General features: G+C 42.4%; 1 protein-coding gene across 4 annotated transcripts in view; it reads right to left on the minus strand.

Moving 5' to 3' along the window:
• Positions 1 to 20,291, minus strand: part of DICER1 (dicer 1, ribonuclease III) — a 69,902-nt gene that overhangs the window by 29,520 nt on the left and 20,091 nt on the right. For 2 of the 4 annotated variants that reach the window (XM_059183020.1, XM_059183019.1), the window contains exons 2-11: positions 19,441 to 19,504; positions 18,447 to 18,547; positions 14,495 to 14,682; positions 13,533 to 13,695; positions 12,209 to 12,339; positions 11,136 to 11,270; positions 10,702 to 10,862; positions 8,691 to 8,859; positions 6,322 to 6,794; positions 303 to 435 (exon numbers count right to left, since the gene is read on the minus strand). In XM_059183020.1, the coding sequence (XP_059039003.1) occupies positions 303 to 435; positions 6,322 to 6,794; positions 8,691 to 8,859; positions 10,702 to 10,862; positions 11,136 to 11,270; positions 12,209 to 12,339; positions 13,533 to 13,695; positions 14,495 to 14,608 (1,479 nt within the window). In that variant the 5' untranslated portion in view covers positions 14,609 to 14,682; positions 18,447 to 18,547; positions 19,441 to 19,504. The remainder of the gene's footprint in view (positions 1 to 302; positions 436 to 6,321; positions 6,795 to 8,690; positions 8,860 to 10,701; positions 10,863 to 11,135; positions 11,271 to 12,208; positions 12,340 to 13,532; positions 13,696 to 14,494; positions 14,683 to 18,446; positions 18,548 to 19,440; positions 19,505 to 20,291) is intronic. The other 2 variants (XM_059183022.1, XM_059183021.1) reach the window with 1 other exon arrangement.

Below are 20,291 nucleotides of genomic sequence, written 5' to 3' on the forward strand. Positions count from 1 at the left end.
GGAGTTGACCGGAGTTATGGTTACACGTGCTTTGCTTTTCTGTGAAATGCCAACAGTCCAATAAAGGAGAATGAAATGGCTGATGGCAATTAAGAGAAAATTGATTTACCAGACCGCTCTTCTAATTCTGAACATGTGAATCACTACATAGCTACTTCATAGGAGACAGCCAGTCTATCTATAAGAAATACTCTATATTACAAAAAAAATACCAAGCAACCATGAAGAAAGGGAGTTCCAATGAGCAGAGTTTATATATACTCTGAAAACTGTTATTGTACAATTATTTCAACTTAAGTTACCTCTTCCTGTTTTCTGAATTCGGCTTCCATCTGTTTGTTACGAGGCTGATTCTTTCCAATGCCATGTCCAGTTATAAAATTGCTGCTGATGTAAGCCAGCTCTGGATCTTGTTTGCCAGCTTCCTTTATCAATCTAAGAAAATTATATACATTTGGAAGTTAAGCACTGCTGAGGGAAAAAAATTTAAACTTTTGTTTGTAAGGTCTCCCTGAAAATAGAAATACATGTATGTTTTGCCAACATACCTAACAAAACGGTCTTGGTGCTTTTTTCCAACTAGCTTAAACAGAAATCACTGCCACTCTTCCCTATGTGGATCTGTGGACCAAACACTCACAACCCCAGAGAGAGGGCTGATTTATACTGACAAACAAAATGGTCACAGTACTTCAAACTGTCTAATTTGGCCGTGACGACTTACTAGAAACATGGCCCTGTAGGGGACAGAGCAAGGCAGAGAGAAACATGGCCTCCTCATTTCCTTGGTTTCAAGCCAGGATCTATCATGAAAAAGCCACACACTCCTCTGCAGCTCACTGAACTTCTCTCCACACACACACAACTTGGGGCGGCCGCTGCCGTCCTTGTCTCCACGGCCAAGTTTATACAGTGTGAGTACCAACACCCAATGCCAAGGGGCGACTCTACAGCAAGGGAAACTCATTCCCCTGCTACATGGACGAAGAGAGCTCCTGCCGTGTGGGGAAAATAGCACCGTTATTTCTTTTAGTCTTACTCTGATGCCCTTTTTATCAGGGGATGCAGAGCTCAGGGCAAGAAATGCCTGTCTACTGGGAAGCACCTCCATTCCCAACGCTTTCCTGCCCCCAGGCCGCCGACCAGGGCAATGCCAGAGTCCCCATTCCGTCATGAAAGAGAAGCTTCCCAGCTCGTCCCTCTTCCTGCCTGTTCTTCTGTATTAATCCAGAACGTGAGTAACCTAAAGCTAGCCTTCTAGCTAAGAAATGGAAAAGAGCTACAGGGTGGTATCACATTACACGAGGACAGAAGGTGAACAGTTAGTGTTGCCATTACAGCTATTTTGGAAATCTCCACATTCAAAGACTCAGCACACAGGATAAATGGTCCCACACCTGACATAAGTGATTCCAGACGGCTCTTCTGAAGTCACATGCATAGTATAAATTCCTAATAGAAAATTGCATTTTTAAGTCAAACCGTTCTTTTTTTTTTTTTTTAATACATGAAACAGACTAATATCAAAGAGTTGGAAGAAACCTTGAGTGGCCATCTAGAATATCTTCCTGCCTCCAAATCAGCCAAACACTTGCATGTCTAGATTAGTTTAAGAGTCTGTTCTACATTCAAATACTTAAAATGTTCAGAATCAGGAACTTTTTTAATATGTTCCAAGTTTGTTTAGTTATTAAAATAAAACATGATGTCAGTAGCAGAAAGCAATGTTACATGCAAAAAAAAAAAAAAAAATGCCCCAAAGTCTAAATTATGAAATTATCTTAGAAATATGTACTTCCAAATGTGAGTTTTTGGAAATAAGCATCAATGTGAATACAACAGAGGCTTAAAAAAAATGCATTTCATGGCAAGCATTAGGCAAATTAATTAGTTCAATTAGGCAAAGAATGTGTTTTACTTTGCCAAAATGATCAGTCTAGCAGATTTCAATTAAGTAAGAAGCAGAAGCACTAAGAGTAAATGCATTTCCCCTTAATGAAACTCACATCAATACTGCAGAGAAGAGACAATATGCACATTAACAAACCCAGTCTCTTGTAAGCAGTAATTAAATGCTATATACCCATGCTGGTGATGTTTAGAGAAAAAAATGCCTTTTTCTGATCAATTAAGGGATGTCTAACCACAGTCCTCAGACAAAGCCATAGGCTTCCAGAGAAACAACAAGGTCTACAGTGGTTATGGGGCTTACAAGTGAGTAACACAAACTGCTTATAGATTTCACGGTACCCTGAACGGATAGGACAAAGCCTTACTTGTTTCTTTTGACTTTTACACTGAGTTTATGTGAACAACTCCACCAGCAAGCGATTTGACAAACCCAGCTGATCTCCTGTGCACAGGGCTCTGAAACTATCAGCAGCTAGAACCACTTTTTTTTTTCTCTAATTTTAAATCCATCAGAGACCAGCATTTTACTAAAATTCCATGAAAATCTACAAAGAAAATGAAACCAAAAAGCATTCAAATTCAAGATTCAATCATATTATATTCAGGAGACAGAGCTCACTGTCCAAAGTAAGAGCGTCTGGATGTTCACCCTCGATGTCTGTAGCTCACTTGCTCAGCTGGCGGCAGGGCCCAGATCGCGGGGTGCGCGCACATGGCTTCCCCAGCTACGCCGGACACAGCAGATATGGACGCAGAACTAGGAGATGTACCACAGGGAACCGGAATTTGACTAAATGTTCATAGTATCCTTACTCCTTGTACTTCCTTATCAACGTGAGAAAATCAAATGTAATTCCTCTGTGATCTCACCAGAAAAACTATCACTGATAGTTATAGTACACGGATCCCATATGCCCCAAATGTGTGCATAAAGCCCGTAAGAAAACAGCACCTACTGAATTCGGTGATAAAACAGCCATTTTGTTGTGAAGAGACGGAGACTATCACTAGTTTACAAATGAAGACCCTGAGAAGTTAAAAAAAAAAAAACCTTTCACAAAATAGACATTTAAAAAAGAGGGTTGACATGAAAGGAACAGGGCTCCTTAGAGAAATGGTGGATTCTACAGCTGGAGCAACAAAAATACGAGAGCCTGGAGCATCTATTAGAGCTAGAAAGTCAGGAAATGCTCCAAAAGATTAAAAAAAAAAAAATCCAGGATGAGGGCCCAAGGGACACAGAGCTAACCTCAAAGAGCACCTCCCCCCGCCCCCCGCCAGCCCCATGGCCCAGAGTGGAACAAGGTGAACAAAACAAATCACCTACTACCAGATTATAACCCAAGTGTAAAATAAGCAAATGCAAGTCAATAAATATCAATAAATGAGATCAAAGAGGCAGCTGTCCTTGCAGGAGAGCTCCAGTGATACCGTAAATACCCCTCCCTCCAGGAATGGCGGTTCAACCCTCCCTCCCGGGACGCGCTGCACTTGGTGATCTGCTTCCAAAGAAAGTGAGGAATGACACAGTAACAAGGTCCCGGTGGAGAAGGGCAAACGCCATGTGACGAAGTATCCCACAAGCAGGGACAAGCAGGGACGTCTCACATCCAGACCAGGAGGCCCCCGGACGGAATGTGACGAGAAAGGCACTTCCTCCCTGCGGTGTTCTTCCATTCTAAAACCCTGTTTTAATCCTGAGAAAAACATCAGACAAGTCCAAACTGAGAGCCATTCTACAGAACACCTGACCAGTATGCTCTAAACCGTGGAGGGCATCAAAGCCAAGGAAAATCAGAAAACACAGAAGACCAGAGGAGATCAAAGACACGCAACCACGAGACACAACAGGACACCCGGGATTAAGAGGACGACAGTAAGGGGAAAACGGATACATGCAAATACAGCCTGAAGTCTGGTTAACAGGGACACACTGAAGTCAGTCTCCAGGTTGTGACGGAGGGACACAGGTTAACAGGTGGAGGAAGCCCCACAAGGTAGATAGTAGAGCGCTCTACTCTCTCTGCAACTTTTCTGTAAACAAAGTCAGGAGGCAAATAGAGGGGGATGGGTAGACAGAGGTGCTGAACCCTGGCTTGTTCAGGCTTGACAATCCAGGCTTGTTGCACATACACAGTGAAAAAAGACCACCAGACTTGGGAGACCAAAAACCCTTTTCTGCCTCTTGATATCTGTGTGATTTGGGGCGGGTCACAAACTGAGTCTTGGTTTCCGCATCCATAATAGAGTGAAAACATGTGCCTTCCTCCCTCATGGAGTGTTGTTTAAGACTTAAAAAGGTATCTAAAGGTAAGTTATAAACCATAAAGCAAGGCAAAAGGGAACACTATAAACATAAGACTGTACACATAGCTACATTATTTACAGAAGTAGCTATGATTTATTTTTTTAATTAGGAGAGGACAAAACTGCCCATGTATCACAATAGCTCAGATTCCCATGAAACTGTTCACTGAGGGGTTTTCCTCCTATTAAACTGATGGAAGGAAAGACTCTGGATTTCAGGAAGTTTTTCTAAGCTTATTAAAAAGCCTACTGGAACAAGACTTCTATTGTATATTTAATTAGCTGCCCATAAAGTCAACCCTCAAACCGCTCTTGATTCATCATCCAACACTAAATTCCAGCCCCATTTTATGAAAGTTGATCACAATTAATCTGATCCTCAAAGTCAACAGGAAATAACTGATTGATTTTTGATAAAGATTTTCAGGCTAATATTCGTGCCATGAAAACCAGCACATCTCTACATTTAAGAATGCATGTAGAGAAGAGAGAAAAGAAGTTAATACACCATTTCTTCTTTCTAAGCACCATAAGATGTATTTGATTCTTAAACCATTCTGTATGGGGGCAAGGGAGCATGTCTATAACGAGGCTGGGAACTATGCTGATATTAGACTTCTCTGACCCCTGAAATGCCTTTCCCCCCATTCTAAGAAATAATCCTGACGGTCAGGCTCTCCCTGGTCTGTCTCCTGGCCGTCTTCCGCATGGATTTTTAGTGTTCTCTGACACCCAGGGGCACTATGACTGCAGAAGGACCTGGAAACTAGGATGTAGGATATCAGGATTCTAGAATTGTCTCTGCCACTGCCTAGCAATTTAACTCAGAGCAAATCACTTTTCCTCCTGAGGCCCTTTCTTTTTTTTATAAAAATAAGTGGGCTGGATTAGATAGTCAATGAGTCCCTTTCCAACCTTAAACTTCTGATTCCAATGTAATTCACTACCTAAAGTCATTTTACTTTGTATTCATCATAGGGATCAGGCCCAATGACTATGAAAATTACCAGACTAAAAACTGCCAGATGACTACCCCAGAGTCCAATTTCTCATTACTCCAGTAAGTTTTCAAAGCCCCCAAACAGTCAGAAGCAGTTTAGGAAAAGAAAAAAAAAATCCCAAATTACCACAGGAACCAAAACTGAATTTCTCCTCAGAGATCACTCTGTGCACAACTGGCGCTTAGAGATCAACTCTGGCCAATTAATGGATCTCACAGAGAAACAGATCATTGTCTAAAGGACAAACTGAGGACCCATTGTGGCCTTATATACCACAGCCTCTGTACACACACCAGAAGAGCCATGCATCCTCTGACCATGTGACACAAATCTGGGAGTACAGCTCTTTGGCCAGGTCTGTGTTCTGGAAAAATCAACTTCTACGGAAGAAGCAGGTGGACATGGAAACCCACAGCCTAACTTGGAGGAACTGTTCTCTTTTGCCAGTATTCTCTGAATTCTTCCCTAACCTTCTTATTTTCTTCTGTTTCAGAAAATTTTAATATATAGTCTATGGACCAACCCAAAACGCAAACCCAACTGTTCTGAACTTTTTCCACTTCGGACTTGCAAAACCTGAATCAATATTGGTTAAGATAAAAAAAAGTTAACAACAACAACAAAGACAGCCACAATAATTCCTACGTAAAATTTATCCTAAGATTACCTGAAGGAGAAAGCTTGGTGTGAAATGGCTCAACACAATGCCTAACACACAGTCACAGATGAACCGCATATGAATTGAATTCAAAAAAAAAGCAAAACAAAACAACAATTGCTTTCCCTTAATATAACTTCATCTTTCTACACTTACTCTGTATTTTAAATGTATTAGAATAGATTATCCACCTTTAAGGGGAAAAAAAAAAAAAATCCCAGGTCCCGCCAAATCTAGCCTTTCGGGAAAGCTCCAGTCCCACAAATGTCCTCCCTGAAGATTCCCGCACAGCGTGACGGTGAATTACAGTGGTGCCGAACAGAGGACGCTCGCCTAAGCCTTCTGCCAGGTTCAAAGCTGTTATTACAGCACAGTCCTTCACAGAACCAAACGCTGCCCTATTCTACTAGGGGAAAGGATGTCCATCAACCTCAAGAGATTTACCTGTTTAAGACAACAGCTGTGTATCTTCTTTCCACAAAAATGATTCCGCATAAAATATTGGTAAACGGAGAAGGAAAATTTGTCTCCGGCTTTTCCTTTTCTTCAATTTCTTCATCCTCGTCATCATCCTCAGAATCACTCCAAGACACATAATTATCCTGATTCCGATTATTGTACCACTCAACACTCTCAAACTGCTGCCGCTCGTACGGTTTGTATTTGCGTAAGATTTCAAGGAGTTTTATTACTTTAGGAGTCACAAATTTCAGGTCAAGTGAGGCAGGAGAGAAGTGCTCTTCACACAGAGCGTGTATTTTCCTCAGGAAGGTGTCTGTAAACAAGAGAAATTTCCTGTGCAGCTCCTCTTGCTCGTGCTTGATGTATTTCTGCAATTCTCTTACCATCATTCCAGCGACTTTATCTGCACACCAGGGGCCCAGAACCACCAACACTGCGCGGCAGTCTGAGAGGATCTACAAAAAAAGTAAAGAGCCAAATGCTAAACAGTAATCAGGCAGCATTTTCATACGAGGTGTAACTGGGATTTAAGCTGTCTTCCATCTGCACCTTCAAAATAAATGTTCGCCGCTAGCATAAACACTGAGGTCAATTCCTCAAGTTCGGGGGCGGGTAATAGCCAGTGGTCATTTCAATCTCTACTTTTTCATCCATATATATGCATGCATACGTATATATATATATATATATATATATATATGTGTGTGTGTGTGTGTGTGTGTGTGTGTGTGTGTGTGTGTGTGTACACACACACACACACACACACACACACACACACACACATATATATATATATATATATATATATATATATATACACATATATATATATATATATATATATGCCCGGGCGGGTAATAGCCAGTGGTCATTTCAATCTCTACTTTTTCATCCATATATATGCATGCATACGTGTATATGTGTGTGTGTGTGTGTGTGTGTGTGTGTGTGTGTATATGCCCGGAACCATCCTTTTGTTTTCCCCAGAAAAAATAATAATAGAAAATAAAAGATGCAACTCTATAAGGTTAATAAAATTTAATTTCAGGTCTGTCATTAGTTACAAGGAGAAATGAGTCATTTACTTCCAAGTAAATATGCAAGGAATTATGTAGCAGAGCAATTTTATTTTAGGCATCAAAGAAGTGATTTCATTTAGGCCTCACTGTATCTTACTGTAGGCACCCTTGCACCTTGCACGTGGCCTGCTACATCTTACAAGTCTAGCTCCGAGCAGAACGTAAATCCACAGCCAGGCTGTAACCGAGGAACTGTCAGCTCCACAGGCAAGTAAAAGACAAACCGGGTGTAATACAGACTTAATGAGAAATCAAGGATCGAGAAGAGTCTAGGCATTGCTCCTCCAGAGCATATCAGCAGGAAAGAAACGGAGACTCAGATTCAACAGTCTTTTTTTTTTTTTTTTTAAAGATTTATTTATTTATTTATTTGGGGGAGAGAGGTCAGAGGGAGAAGCAGACTCCCTGCAGGGAGCCCAATGTGGGATTCAATCCTGGGATGGCAGGATCATGACCTGAGTCAAAGGCAGTTGCTTAACCAACTGAGCCACCCTGGTGCCCCAGATTCAACAGTCTTGTGCACGAATGGCTGCAAAGTCCTTGGACGGTGGGTCTCAAATTTTAACGCATCGGGATAACTGGAGTACTTGTCAACTCTCAGGAAGCTGTACCCCTCCACCAGGGATCTAGCAGGTGAAGGATGGGACTCCAATCTGCTTTTCAAACAAGTTCCAGGGGGAACAGGGACACGGCTGCATTGGAGGCCACACTTTGAGGACCACTGATCTATGCGACCTCCTCCCGAAGCCGGGCCACTCAGGAAGGACACACTCCTCCCCAGTTACACACGGCATATTCGCTCAGTCCGAGTGCTCAGCAGGGACCGACTCAGGATATGAACCCCAATCCATCCCGTAAGTCAGGGAGGTCTATATTTAATAATCTGTTAGCTAACCATAAACTCAACCCAATATGCTTTGTTCAATGAGAAATGTTCAAAGAGATAAGAAGATAAGGCCTTAAATTAAAACATACTTAATAACCTCATCAGAAACATGTTTTCGTTTCGATATTAAAAAGAAACAGGGACACCTGGGTGGCTCAGTCGTTAAGTGTCTGCCTTCAGTTCGGGTCATGATCCCGGGATCCTGGGATCGAGCCCTGCATCGGCTCCCTACTCAGTGGGAGGCCTGCTTCCCCCTCTCCCACTCTCTCTGCTTGTGTTCCCTCTCCTGCTTTGTCTCTCTCTGTCAAATAAATAAACTTAAAAAAGAAAATAAAATAAACAAAAGCCTTTTATTTCGCTTTCTCTACTTACTTGTACATGCTTACCTGTTTAGAAATTAAAGTAGAATCTCTTTCCTTTGAATGCACAGATACGTTACAGTCGTTGATAAAGTTAAGTGCTTCCTCTAGCTCCACCAGCAGTCTGCCGTAGAGGCCACTTCTGTCCGTAAATGGCCCACAGTCTACCACGATCTCACACGGTTGAGAAGTGTATCTTTAACAGGGGAAACAGAAATTGTCACTGGCACCAGAAACTCACTATAGCACTATGATCCATTATGACATGTCTATGCCTTGCGATCATGGGCAGGCTCGCAGAGGTCTTCCTAATGGGGTACTCACTTTTATCTGCACCTGTGCTCACTTGGAAGGGCTCAAGGAACGACTGCCTAAGCCTGACATTCAGAGATTTCTGTGGATCTTGTCATTACCTTATTCTCTCAAGGTTTCTGTTTTAGTTTTTAAGTTTAGACTTTCGACTTCTGCCTTCTTGGGCATCAAGAAGCTCAAACAACACAATGATTACTTCTTGGAAGCAGAAACAGGGATGAGGGGGCAGATCCTAGAGGGAAGGCTGTTATCATTTAATCTATCCACTTCCATACTATTTGAAATTTTTGGCATTTGCCAATGTCAGTTTTGTTTTAATGTGTTTTTAAGGTATCCTCGTAAGGAAAGGTCACCTAATTTTCAACCAGTTATGGTATCATCCTTGGATCGCTTATGCCTTTCATAAAATATGACAACCAGAACAGCACATAGTAGTCTAAAAGCACTAATAATGATTAATAAAGACATACTTAACTACTACAGTTCACATTATTTTCAATCAGCATTTATACTTAACCAGAGTCACGCTTAGAAAACTAGGAAGTATCAGATTTAACAGATCACTTAACAGTTTTACTTAAATGTTCTAACACACCTACTTCTGAAAACTTCAAGTGTACAAGCCCACCAATCTAAATCGGGGCAGATAAAAGCAGAAGTAAAGCCTTTTACCTCCACCTCAGATCATTTAGGCTCCAGAAGTCAAAAACAACATGTCCAAAAGGTGCTGAGATTTGTTCGTCCTACGGCATTGGAATCCTTAAGTTCCATGAATCTGAAACCTTCCTTTTCATCTCATTCTACAAAGAGAACTTTCCCCAAGCTTCTATTTTTTAATAGAAGAGATCTTCTCTTCTAAATGGCGATGTGGCAGGCACATCGCCATTTTTAATGAGACTGATCATCAAAGAATCCCCTGAAACCACTGTCCGCGCCATTTTCTAGGGTCTGGGAGACCATAAGATGCCCCCTCAGTGGCTTCGGTTAGTGGCCTCCAGTTAGCAGCTTCAAAGCTTCAAAGCCCAGATTGATTGAAGTCCACATCCTCAGAAATCAGCTCCTCTAGTTGTAAGTGTTCTAAGAGCCACCACCTGATCATCTTTAGCCCTGCTGAAAACCATATCTAATAAGGATACTTGACTATGAACTGAATTATACTGATTTAAAAACCGAACTTCTTTAGGCTCCCTTCCACCAACTCAAGTCAATGTGTGCATGTGTGCGCATTCTACTGAAACTCGAAACAGCCACCTTCTCAAAGACATGAACCTAGAAAGCACACATAGCTTTCTCAGACACTCACACCCATTTTCCACACTACAGGGTGTTTCCAATCATTTTAAAACATATTGTAAAATACTGAATTCTGCCAGTAAAGGAGTGCTCTTTCAAAGGATCCCGTGGGACACTTAGGCAGGAACCACCAAGCATACATGGACAGAAAAGCACACCAATTTCCTGTCTGAGTTCCAGGTCCTCGTCAATGTCCACAAACAGTTGGGGCCCACGCTTCTACAACCTTCTCTTGGAGTGAAGAAACCCCTCCATCCACTGGTCTCTGTGAACACAGGGTTAGATCCTTGCCCTCTTGGGCAACTGTCCCGATAGAACTCTCTAACTCACTTGCTCTGCTCACCTGAACTGGCGCCGGCCAGGAGAGCCTACAGAGGGATGAGGGCAGAGCTGGGTGCTGGCCACGGGAAGGCCGCTGAGCCCCAGTGCCTACCTGTCCAAGACTACCAGGTCAGTTGCGGTTTCAGCATTACTCTTCAGAATTTTCTCCAGTTTCTGAATCTTTTCTTCCAATTCCTCAGGATCGCATTTCCCATTTAAAATGGAAGCAGTCAGTCCCAAAATACGAGGACACGACGGACAATTTTCACAGAGCTAACACAACAAAAGATACTGACGGTCAGTAATTCATTCCTGGTTTGGGGAAAATCAGCCATAAATAAGGAAGTTGGTGAAATATCTATGATATTTCATTATCATAGATTTAAGTAAAAATTAATTTAATATTCATTCATTCATTTATGGAACCAAGTTGGGGAACCAAGTTCCCCAATCTGGTAACTAATATTACAGTTTTTGATATATAAAAACACTCCTTAAGCTCAGTAATTTGACTTGAATTAAGACTGATAACATCTAAAACTTTACCTTCATAATTTCTTGGTAGGGGTGGTCTAGGATTGCAAGATGACACTCATCAAACACCAAAAGGTTAATGTCTGACAGTGATAAGTAACCATTTTTCAAAACATTCAAGGCGACAGAGCAAGTCATAACGAGAACCTAAAAGAAAATGGCATCAGCATAAAAATGTGCCCTTCACCAGCCTGGATACACTTAGACTAAATCAGATTACGGAAACATCATATTTGGGTGAAATTAAGAAATTCATTAGTCAAAACAAAATCTAAATGTATGGAGGCTTACACTTTGGAGTCAAGAAGCAGAATTTTGAAAATACAGAAAGAGATTATGAGAAAAAAAATCCTTGACAACAGAGACTATGTTGTTAATGATAACTCTACTAAGTACTTCAGGTTTTTAGGGTCCAACAGCCATACTTTGACTGATAAGACCTATCAGTTTAATCAACTCACAAAACAATTCACCTTGTTTTCCTCTTTTTTCCCATTAAACGGAGAAGATTTTCTGGATGAAGGTGCAGACTCGATATTCTTTTATAGTGTCGTCACTCATCACCGCGCGGACATTTAACTGTTTTATGGATGAGGACTCAGCCCCACAGGTGAGACACACTCGTCCTTATGGACAGCTCCCGGCTGGTGAGGAAGCCCCTCCTAACCACGTCACCCACCGACACCCAAGAGTAGCTCAACTCGTGCCGCCTCCACAGAAACGGATCACTGAGAAGAAGTCTCTCAAAGACCCAGAGATCTCAACCAAGAAATACCTCCAGTTTCAAGACCTTCAACTCAAGCATAAATTTTCTGAAAAGCAGGTTATCTACAAGTGGGAAATAGGTCACCAGAAATTGCATTTTTTCAAACAAGTACATCACAGTATAGAGCTGATTCTCTTCTATGAAGTAAGACAAAGAGGATGTAAGGGCTAGATTTTAGGCTGACAAAGTACAGGGCAGTACAGGAAAGTACAGTTTTTGAGGTTACAGGTGATCTCACAAATGTGAGATCTCGTGATCTCACGAACGAAGCCAAGGATCTGCAGGGATCTGAAAAGTGAAATTTCTCTAGGAGTCTCACCTGGTGCTTAGCAAACTCTTGGTTCCATTTCTCTTTTGTCCAAGATGCGTTTACTTCTAGGTTTGAGTACTCCCCAACCTTGAGATCTGAATGCGTTCTGACAGCTGACACTTGTTGAGCAACCTGGTTTGCTGAAGACAAATATAATATTTCATGTAAATATGAAAAATCGTATCTAGGAGGTTCTCCAGGCTACCAGTGATTAAGACAGCTAAGGAAATCTTTATTACTATATATCACAGCTAATCCCAATTTTTCAGATAGCCAATTGAAAATCCTGTTTCCAAGTTCATCCTCCAGAACGCACTCACTAGATCTAGATTCAAGACCCCACCCTCTGTCATTCCCTTCAGAGAACCTTTCACCAACTTCCTTATTTATGGCTGATTTTCCCCAAACCAGGAATGTAACTTCTAGGCTAGAATGGTAACTACTCCAGATCTACCCTCCTGTTTTCTTCAGTAAAATCAGGTCGTTTCACTAAGAAATATATGTTTAAAGTACATCACACACCGAAACAATCTAAAAAAAAAAAAACAAACAAAAGGAGAGCAGCGGCAGGGTAATACTCACGCCCTACGAGCAGCTGGTACTCTTAATACATAATGCCAAACCCATACAAACCAGTATCATAAAGTCTTACTGAATATCTAACTCTTAAGAAGCATCCAACTTCCCTTCTGTAACTGGCATAGCAAAGTCATAAATCAAAAAGTCACTGCTCTCATAATCAAGCACCCTTTGACATACTTTGCAAAGCTAAAACATCAAGAGCAAAAATAACTGCCAAGGTTTAGATTCGATGATGTTCCAAAAAGTCACTCAAGCAAAGAATGCAGAATCAGAATTAAATGCAATTACGTTTAATGGGGCGCCTGGGTGGCTCAGTGGGTTAAAGCCTCTGCCTTCAGCTCAGGTCATGATCTCGGGGTCCTGGGATTGAGCCTGGCATCAGGCTCTCTTCTCAGCAGGGAGTCTGCCTTCCCCCCTCTCTCTCTGCCTGCCTCTCTGCCTACTTATGATTTCTGTCACATAAAATTTAAAAAAAAAGAATCTTAAAAAAAAAATGCAATTACATTTAAAGAAAAAGCTGAAGTCTAACCCCCATAGAATAAAATGCTAACACTTAAAAAAGAGGCCTGCTACAAAGTTAAGAAAAAAGTCAAAAGGATGTCTCTGCTACCACAATTTCAACAAAGACATTATTTCTCGAACTCTCTATACTTTGAATAATCTAACTGAATGCCCACAGAGAAAATGGGCTTCACCATAAACTCTCATGCAATTTCCTCCACGCAATTTTATAAAATAATTTTTTTATTACCAGAGTTGACCAAGAACACCGTCCTTTTTCCATTTCTGTTGAAGTCTCCCCTGATCTGATAGGACAGCTCTTTAGTGAGTAGTACTGCGATAAACGTCTTCCCTGAGCCAGTGTTTAAACAGACGATGGTGTTATGATCCAGAGCTGCTTCAAGCAGTTCAACCTAGAAATACAGCGGGGGGAAAAGATTATACACTTCTTACCGAAGTACAAGGTTGGGAAAATCGGATTTTCTTTTAATCCAGGAAACGTCACTGTTTTCTACAATCTCCCTCCGATGAATCTGCCAAGAAACAGACCTTCTGTATCTGTACATAAGAGTCATCTTAGGCCTGTGACTGTGGGGAGCCTGCGTGGCTCAGTGGGCTAAAGCCTCTGCCTTCGGCTCAGGTCATGGTCTCAGGGTCCTAGGATGGAGCTCCCTGCTCAGCAGGGAGCCTGCCTCCTCCTCTCTCTCTGCCTGCCTCTCTGTCTACTTGTGATTTCTCTCTCTGTCAAATAAATAAATAAAATCTTTTTTAAAAAAAAGTCTGTGACTGTGCAGCTGTGTTGTGTAAACATGCAAGGATGTTTTTCAGGGGGACAAAAAACTTCCCAAGAATCTGAATGACTGAGTTTACAGTGACCGGGGTCCCGCCAGCTCATGGTTGTTCAAACCAATGTCAATTCCTGTGCAGCTCGTGAGGACAGACACACCCAAGTGGGTATTAAGGAGAGGGGAGGTTTTCAGAGGGGAAAAAAAAATAAGGATGTTCACAAATAAAACTATCGAATCAATCACCCGGCAGCTGTTAGAAAAGAAAAGGGCTATGCTATTAAGAACAAAATTATCCGGAATGAGAAAATTAATCAGAGGAGGAGAGCTTGAAAAGGTGAAAGGGTTTTATAGAAGTCGCGTCAACGATATGCTGATTTATTCGATTTTAGTGAAAATGCTCCGGTATTAGTGTTCTCATTAGTACCTGATATTTCCTTGGCGTGTAAATGTTATCATGAATTGCTTCTTGTTGCCATGGCAGTCCAAAGAAAGGACCCATTGGTGAGGAGGCAGGGGTCATGAGCTGCAGGCCTGCCATGCTGAGGGGCTGCAAAGCAGGGCTTTTCACTCATCCAGTGCTTCTTTCATTGCCTTCTGCTCTAGCACAGCTTACTACAAAAGGGAAAAAGAAGACCATTACACCACCATGCAGGGTTAAGAACAAAAGAAAGCACAGAACAAGAGAAACATCAGCATATCATTCCTATGGACCCTTTCACACTTTTCCTATAATTGTTTTCGTTTTTTCTTGATCTAAGAGGATCATTTTAAAAAGTCAAGTGTTCCACACTCTCCAACCCAGCAATTCTACATCTAAAAAGTTATCTGAAAGAACTAGGCGACTACACAGACACAAGTACACAAGTATATATTGCTGCATTATTCCTTGAAAGCAAGAAACACCTTCGAATGTACGAACAAAAACGCGAGCTATGTCAATCATGGTACAGTTACACAACGGAATCCTTTGAACCCCCGAAGAAAATCCGTGTCTATATTTAGTGATAGAGAACTATGCCTTTTCTCATACAGCTTTAAACACAATATGAACATGATGCCTTTTTAAACATATACGTACATACGAAGCACAGTTGATAGGCACTTAAATACATTTCAAACATTCTTTGTCAATTCTTTGATGCCATTATTGATAAACTTATGAGATAATGGATGGAGGGCGCTTATCACTGCGCACTGTGCCTGCACATAAGAAAGATTCAAAAGCCTGCCAACATTTTATCGTTTTATCAATAGCCCATAAACACACAAGGTCTTTTTCTCAATTGACAGCCTATCACAATGGCACAACTGACCAAATATTTAAATATGTACCTTTAAAATTACACACGTACTACATAAATTAAAGCCAACGCACCATTCTGTAAGTTTTTCATGGTACGTAAGCACTTTTTGTGTTTCATGCACGCTTTCCCAATGAGAAATTCGATTCTGTAAAATGACAGACTAAACAGGAGTCTCTCCTAACCTGCAGATAGAGGGTTAAGGTCTCAAACCTCACCATGAAAGTCTATCAGCTTCTGACTGCCAGCAGAATTTACTTGCCCCTCAAGGAAGTTTTCACCCTCATCCTGCTTCGGAGCGCTCATTGTTACCACTCTGCGAAACCGGAAGGAAAGAAGCCCACTCTGTTCCTTGACATGAACCTCTGACTCTCCTGACATGTGAAATGCACAACCGTGACACAGCAGAGTGACCGAAGCTGTCCCACCTGATCACAAGGAGTCTCAAGTTCCTGTCACAAGGCACAGGAACGATACCACGTCCGATTCCAGGGATTAGCTCAGCTGACAACTCAGCATCCAGCTAACGGCAGCGAGATCCTAAGCCAGCAGCAGGGGGCCCAGGGCTGCGGTGGACCAGGACCTCCGCGGGGCAGGTGCCACTGGACCAGACAGCACAACCTTCCTCGTCACCCTTCTCAGAGGGAGATGGCAAGCCAAGGATTCTGGAGTCCACGCTGACAGCTACCATTCTCCTAGAGACACAACGTGCTCTTTGTCTACTCAACCGAAGCCCAACAGCCATCTTTTTACCCCACACCTGGCGTCCACTTTGCTCAACTCCTCAGGCCCATTGGTGGCGCCCGCCAGCTCATGGTTGTTCAAACCAATCTCAATTCCTCCGCGGCTGGTGAGGACAGACACACCCAAGTGGGTATTAAGGAGCAATGAGGTTCATCAGTCAAGCTTTTTACTCCACACGGCTGCACAGAACCCGAAGTCAGACCCACCACACCTACCCCCCAGAGACGCAGCAGGTCATTCTGGAGGCCCCCAGCCAACACAGCGGGCGCTTCCCACCTGACCTCCAGCCCGGTGATACCTCTCGACATCTTCGTTGCGACAGGCTGCCCACTGTCTGGAATGATTCATGCTCAAGCCTGACCAGCTCACTTTTGGTCCAAGCCAAATGCTAATCCAAGACCATCTAAAACATGGCAAAAGGTGTCAGGAATAAGGCTACATCCTGGCAGCTGGCGAGAATAAAATAGGAAGAAGGCAGCAATGCAAATCCCCAAAGACCTCTTCCTCCACCTCCAACACCACATACAGCCAGGAACCCGCAGCACCCCTCCTCCAGCCACTGTCACCGCTGTCACCACTTCATCTCACAGGGGTAACAGCAGTAATAATAACAACTAATTGCTCCAGAGAGGCAGTCTAAAAAAGACTATTTTAAAAAATAGTCCATTTTTTAAAAGAGAATCTATAGACTTCAAAAAGGAATAAAACATAAAGAAAAACTACAGAAGTCCTCCAAATTAAAGAAGACTACAAAGAGGCACAAGAGCTAAATGTAGCGAGCGATCTCCGACTGGGTCCTGTACTACAGGAAACGCCATCAAGGGCATCACAGAGCCCCTCACGAAACTGTTCAGGTCAGTGAAGCCGGTAACTGCGCTATGGCTGTTAACAAAGTATCCTTATTCCTAAGAAATACACCCCAAAGCACCTTGGGGTAAAGAGCCATGAGATGGATGCCACACATTCTCAGATGGGTCAGAAAAAGAAACCACACACACACAGAGAAGTGTGCAAAGCGAATGGGGCAGAGCACATGTTCTTTCTCCTATGCTTACTCTTGTAATTTGGCCTGTACGTTTGAAGTTATTTCCAAATAAAGACTTTTAAAAAGCCAATAAACAAAAATGACTGGCTGGACTGGGATTTCCTTGCGTACAGGAGCTGTAGGTCTCATGGGGATGACTTGGGTCATACTGTATCCAACCAAACCCAGAACATGGTAAACAAGCAGGGCAACTATGCAGGATAAAAAGTGTCATAAAAACCTTCCAATCAGAGGGCAGGGCAGGGGGCTGGGTCGGCTGAGCAGCCGCCTTCAGCTCAGGCCATGATCTCGGGGTCCTGGGATGAAGCCCCACGTCTGGCTCCCCGCTCAGCAGGCAAGTCTGCTTCTCCCTCTGCCTCTCCTCCTGCTCATTCTCTCTCTCAAATAAATAAGATCTTGGGGGAAAAAAAAAAAAGCTTCCAAGAGCTTCTGTCTGCCTTTCAAATTTTGTCATCTTGCACATATATGCACAGAGAGACACACACATACACGCTTTATCCTTCTCCAGCGCACGTGCTACCTAAGAGCAAGATGCACGTCTCATTGTCTGCAGCTCCTCAATCTCCTGCTAAACACGCCGTACGTGCATTTATGTAAGTATCTGATGAACTCAACGAGAGATTCATGAGTGTCACCCAACAACTGTGGACTGGTCACAGTTCAAAAGCCAGTTCTCTATGTTTTGGAAATCCATGCCCTCCCAAACCGGAGGGCGGGGTGGCGGGGTGGCGAGGAGATGGGCCGGAGAGGACCTGCAAGGCAGGGGAGGACGGTGACTGAACCCTCAGTGAACGTCTCCATCATGTCGTAACTGCTAAGTTAATCCTCATTCATTTCATATATAGTGGCTGGCCCCAGAGATACACTTCCTATTTCTATTCCTAGAAAACACAAATCCATGATGAAAAAATTGAGACGGTTATCCAATAATGTGGAAACAGAAAAATCTACAATTTTGCCATTTTTTATTTTCTCTGACATGTTCAAATAGATTTTTTTTTTTCCTTAACTCGTTCTTAATGAGAAGTTCTGAATCCCCGCTGGTCAGCAGAAGTCCTGCAGTCTCGCAGAAGAACTCACTATCAGGTGAGCAGCTTTCATGGAGCCAATAGACAACTCCTCCCAACTAGTTTTCAATCACAGATCTTAACTTTCTGGCCAATCTACATTCATGAAACCGGTGAGGCTGTTTTGTAATTTCCATCTGTTATTCACTCAGAAATAATGGAGTAAAACACATGAATAAACACTCTTCCTCCTCCGCATATGATAAGTCACAGATTTACCGTGTTAATGTTTGCGATCTCTGTGTTGCTGTTGTCTGAACTGCACTTTGACATTGTGATAGCGGTTTATTGGAAAATCACAGCATGCCCAAGCTTCTGCTCTAAAAATAAATGCAAAAATAGCCAAATGTAAGATTCCTGCACTTAAACAAGAATACAAACACATCTTATAAGAAAGCCCTATTGGCATGAGGAGTTAAATAAAAGACCACTATTTTGTATTAAATTTTACACAAAAGACATCTGGGTTGTTGCTCTCTGAACACAGAACGAGAGGACGCGCTATGACAAGCGCATGCCTAATTTCCAGAGCTCGGGGGGGAGAGAAAAAGCTGGACGCAAGTCCAAGAAAAGATTTCCAAATGGATACAGGGAAATCTAAAGATAGTGCCGGGACAATGGGGGGGGGAAAAAAAGAAGACAAGCATGTGTTATTTCCTAAATTTACACACACGAAAGAAATAAAGATCACCAGGAGAGGCACTCGGCAGAGAAATCCCAATCACTCGATACACGGACGCAATTGGTCAGTGATTTCAGTGTCTCAAGATGGAATTAAAAATGCCACGGTTAAACCCATACCATGGCCTCTTTTACAGAACACATTCGCAAATAAAAGAATGCAGAACAGAGCTCAACAATACTGTTATAAATGCATACAAATGTAGTGTGGTTCTCCTCAGAGACTACAGTTCAGAGAGAAGGGAAGCGTGAAGCCCTGAGCCAGAAAGCTTAACTGAGTCACCAGGTGCTGATCCGGTCAGATGTGACCCCCACTCAGGCTCGTGCTCAACACCCTGGATGGCTTCGCTACCAGCAGCTCAGGGGGGAGCAGCTGTCACACGCATCTCCGTCTGGGTCTCGTCCAGACCGCGTGAGGACAAGGACATGCTCTGGTTACACTTTCTCACTTCAGAGACAAGTTTGATTTGCTAGAAGGTTAACAAAGCAGAATGGGGAAACCTTAGCACTATTTTAATATGTACATATTTACCTCAAAATGCTGATTCTAAGTTCTTTCAGTTTCCAAGTCTGTATTAATTCATACCCTAGGTAACCTAAAAGCAATCAGAGAGAGTATTTTAGAACACACAACTCATTTTTTAAAACCAACTTTAAGAATATTCCTATTTGACAAAATTTTCACATTTAACTTATCAGAACAGGATTCCCGAAAACTCATTTTTCTACCAAAAGTGTCAAGAAAATAGTACATGTCTCAAAGAGCTGCCTTTAAAATTAGTATTTATTATGTTCTAATACAAATGAAAACGTTTGAAAGTTGTTAGCACAATCCGGTGAGCTATACGGGAGAATCCCTGAAAGTACGTGACATTTTCCCCCAGTAAAATCTGGCTTTTGAAGTCCCTGAACACTATGTAAGTCAGTACCATGTTCCGTGCGCGCAGACCTTCCCTCTCCCGGGGTCAGTCTGCATTTCTGAAGCTCCCTCCCTACTTGGAGGCTTAATTCCATTCTATGTTGCCACCTACGCAGATGCAAACTCAAGACACCAACAAGGCCTGATGTGTCCTGCTCTACACTGTTCCAATCCACGTTCGCGTCTTTTCTAGAAACACCCTAACTAAAATAAGAACACTGATATTCCTTTAAACATCAATGCAATTCCACTATTACAAAATTACTGCTGAGTTATCCGAATTATTTCCCCAGACTACTCTGTACAGAGATACATCAGGGAGTTAACACACCAAGTACAAGGACAACTTATTTCATGTGTTCATGAATACAGAACCAACAGGCCAAGTTCTTTCACTTTAACTGATGACCGTAACTTCTATTACAGACATGCAAACTCCTGTCTGATAAGCCCCTTTAAGATGA

The sequence above is a fragment of the Mustela lutreola genome, chromosome 7 (genome assembly GCF_030435805.1).
Source record: "Mustela lutreola isolate mMusLut2 chromosome 7, mMusLut2.pri, whole genome shotgun sequence".
In the NCBI taxonomy this organism is placed as follows: Eukaryota; Metazoa; Chordata; class Mammalia; order Carnivora; family Mustelidae; genus Mustela; species Mustela lutreola.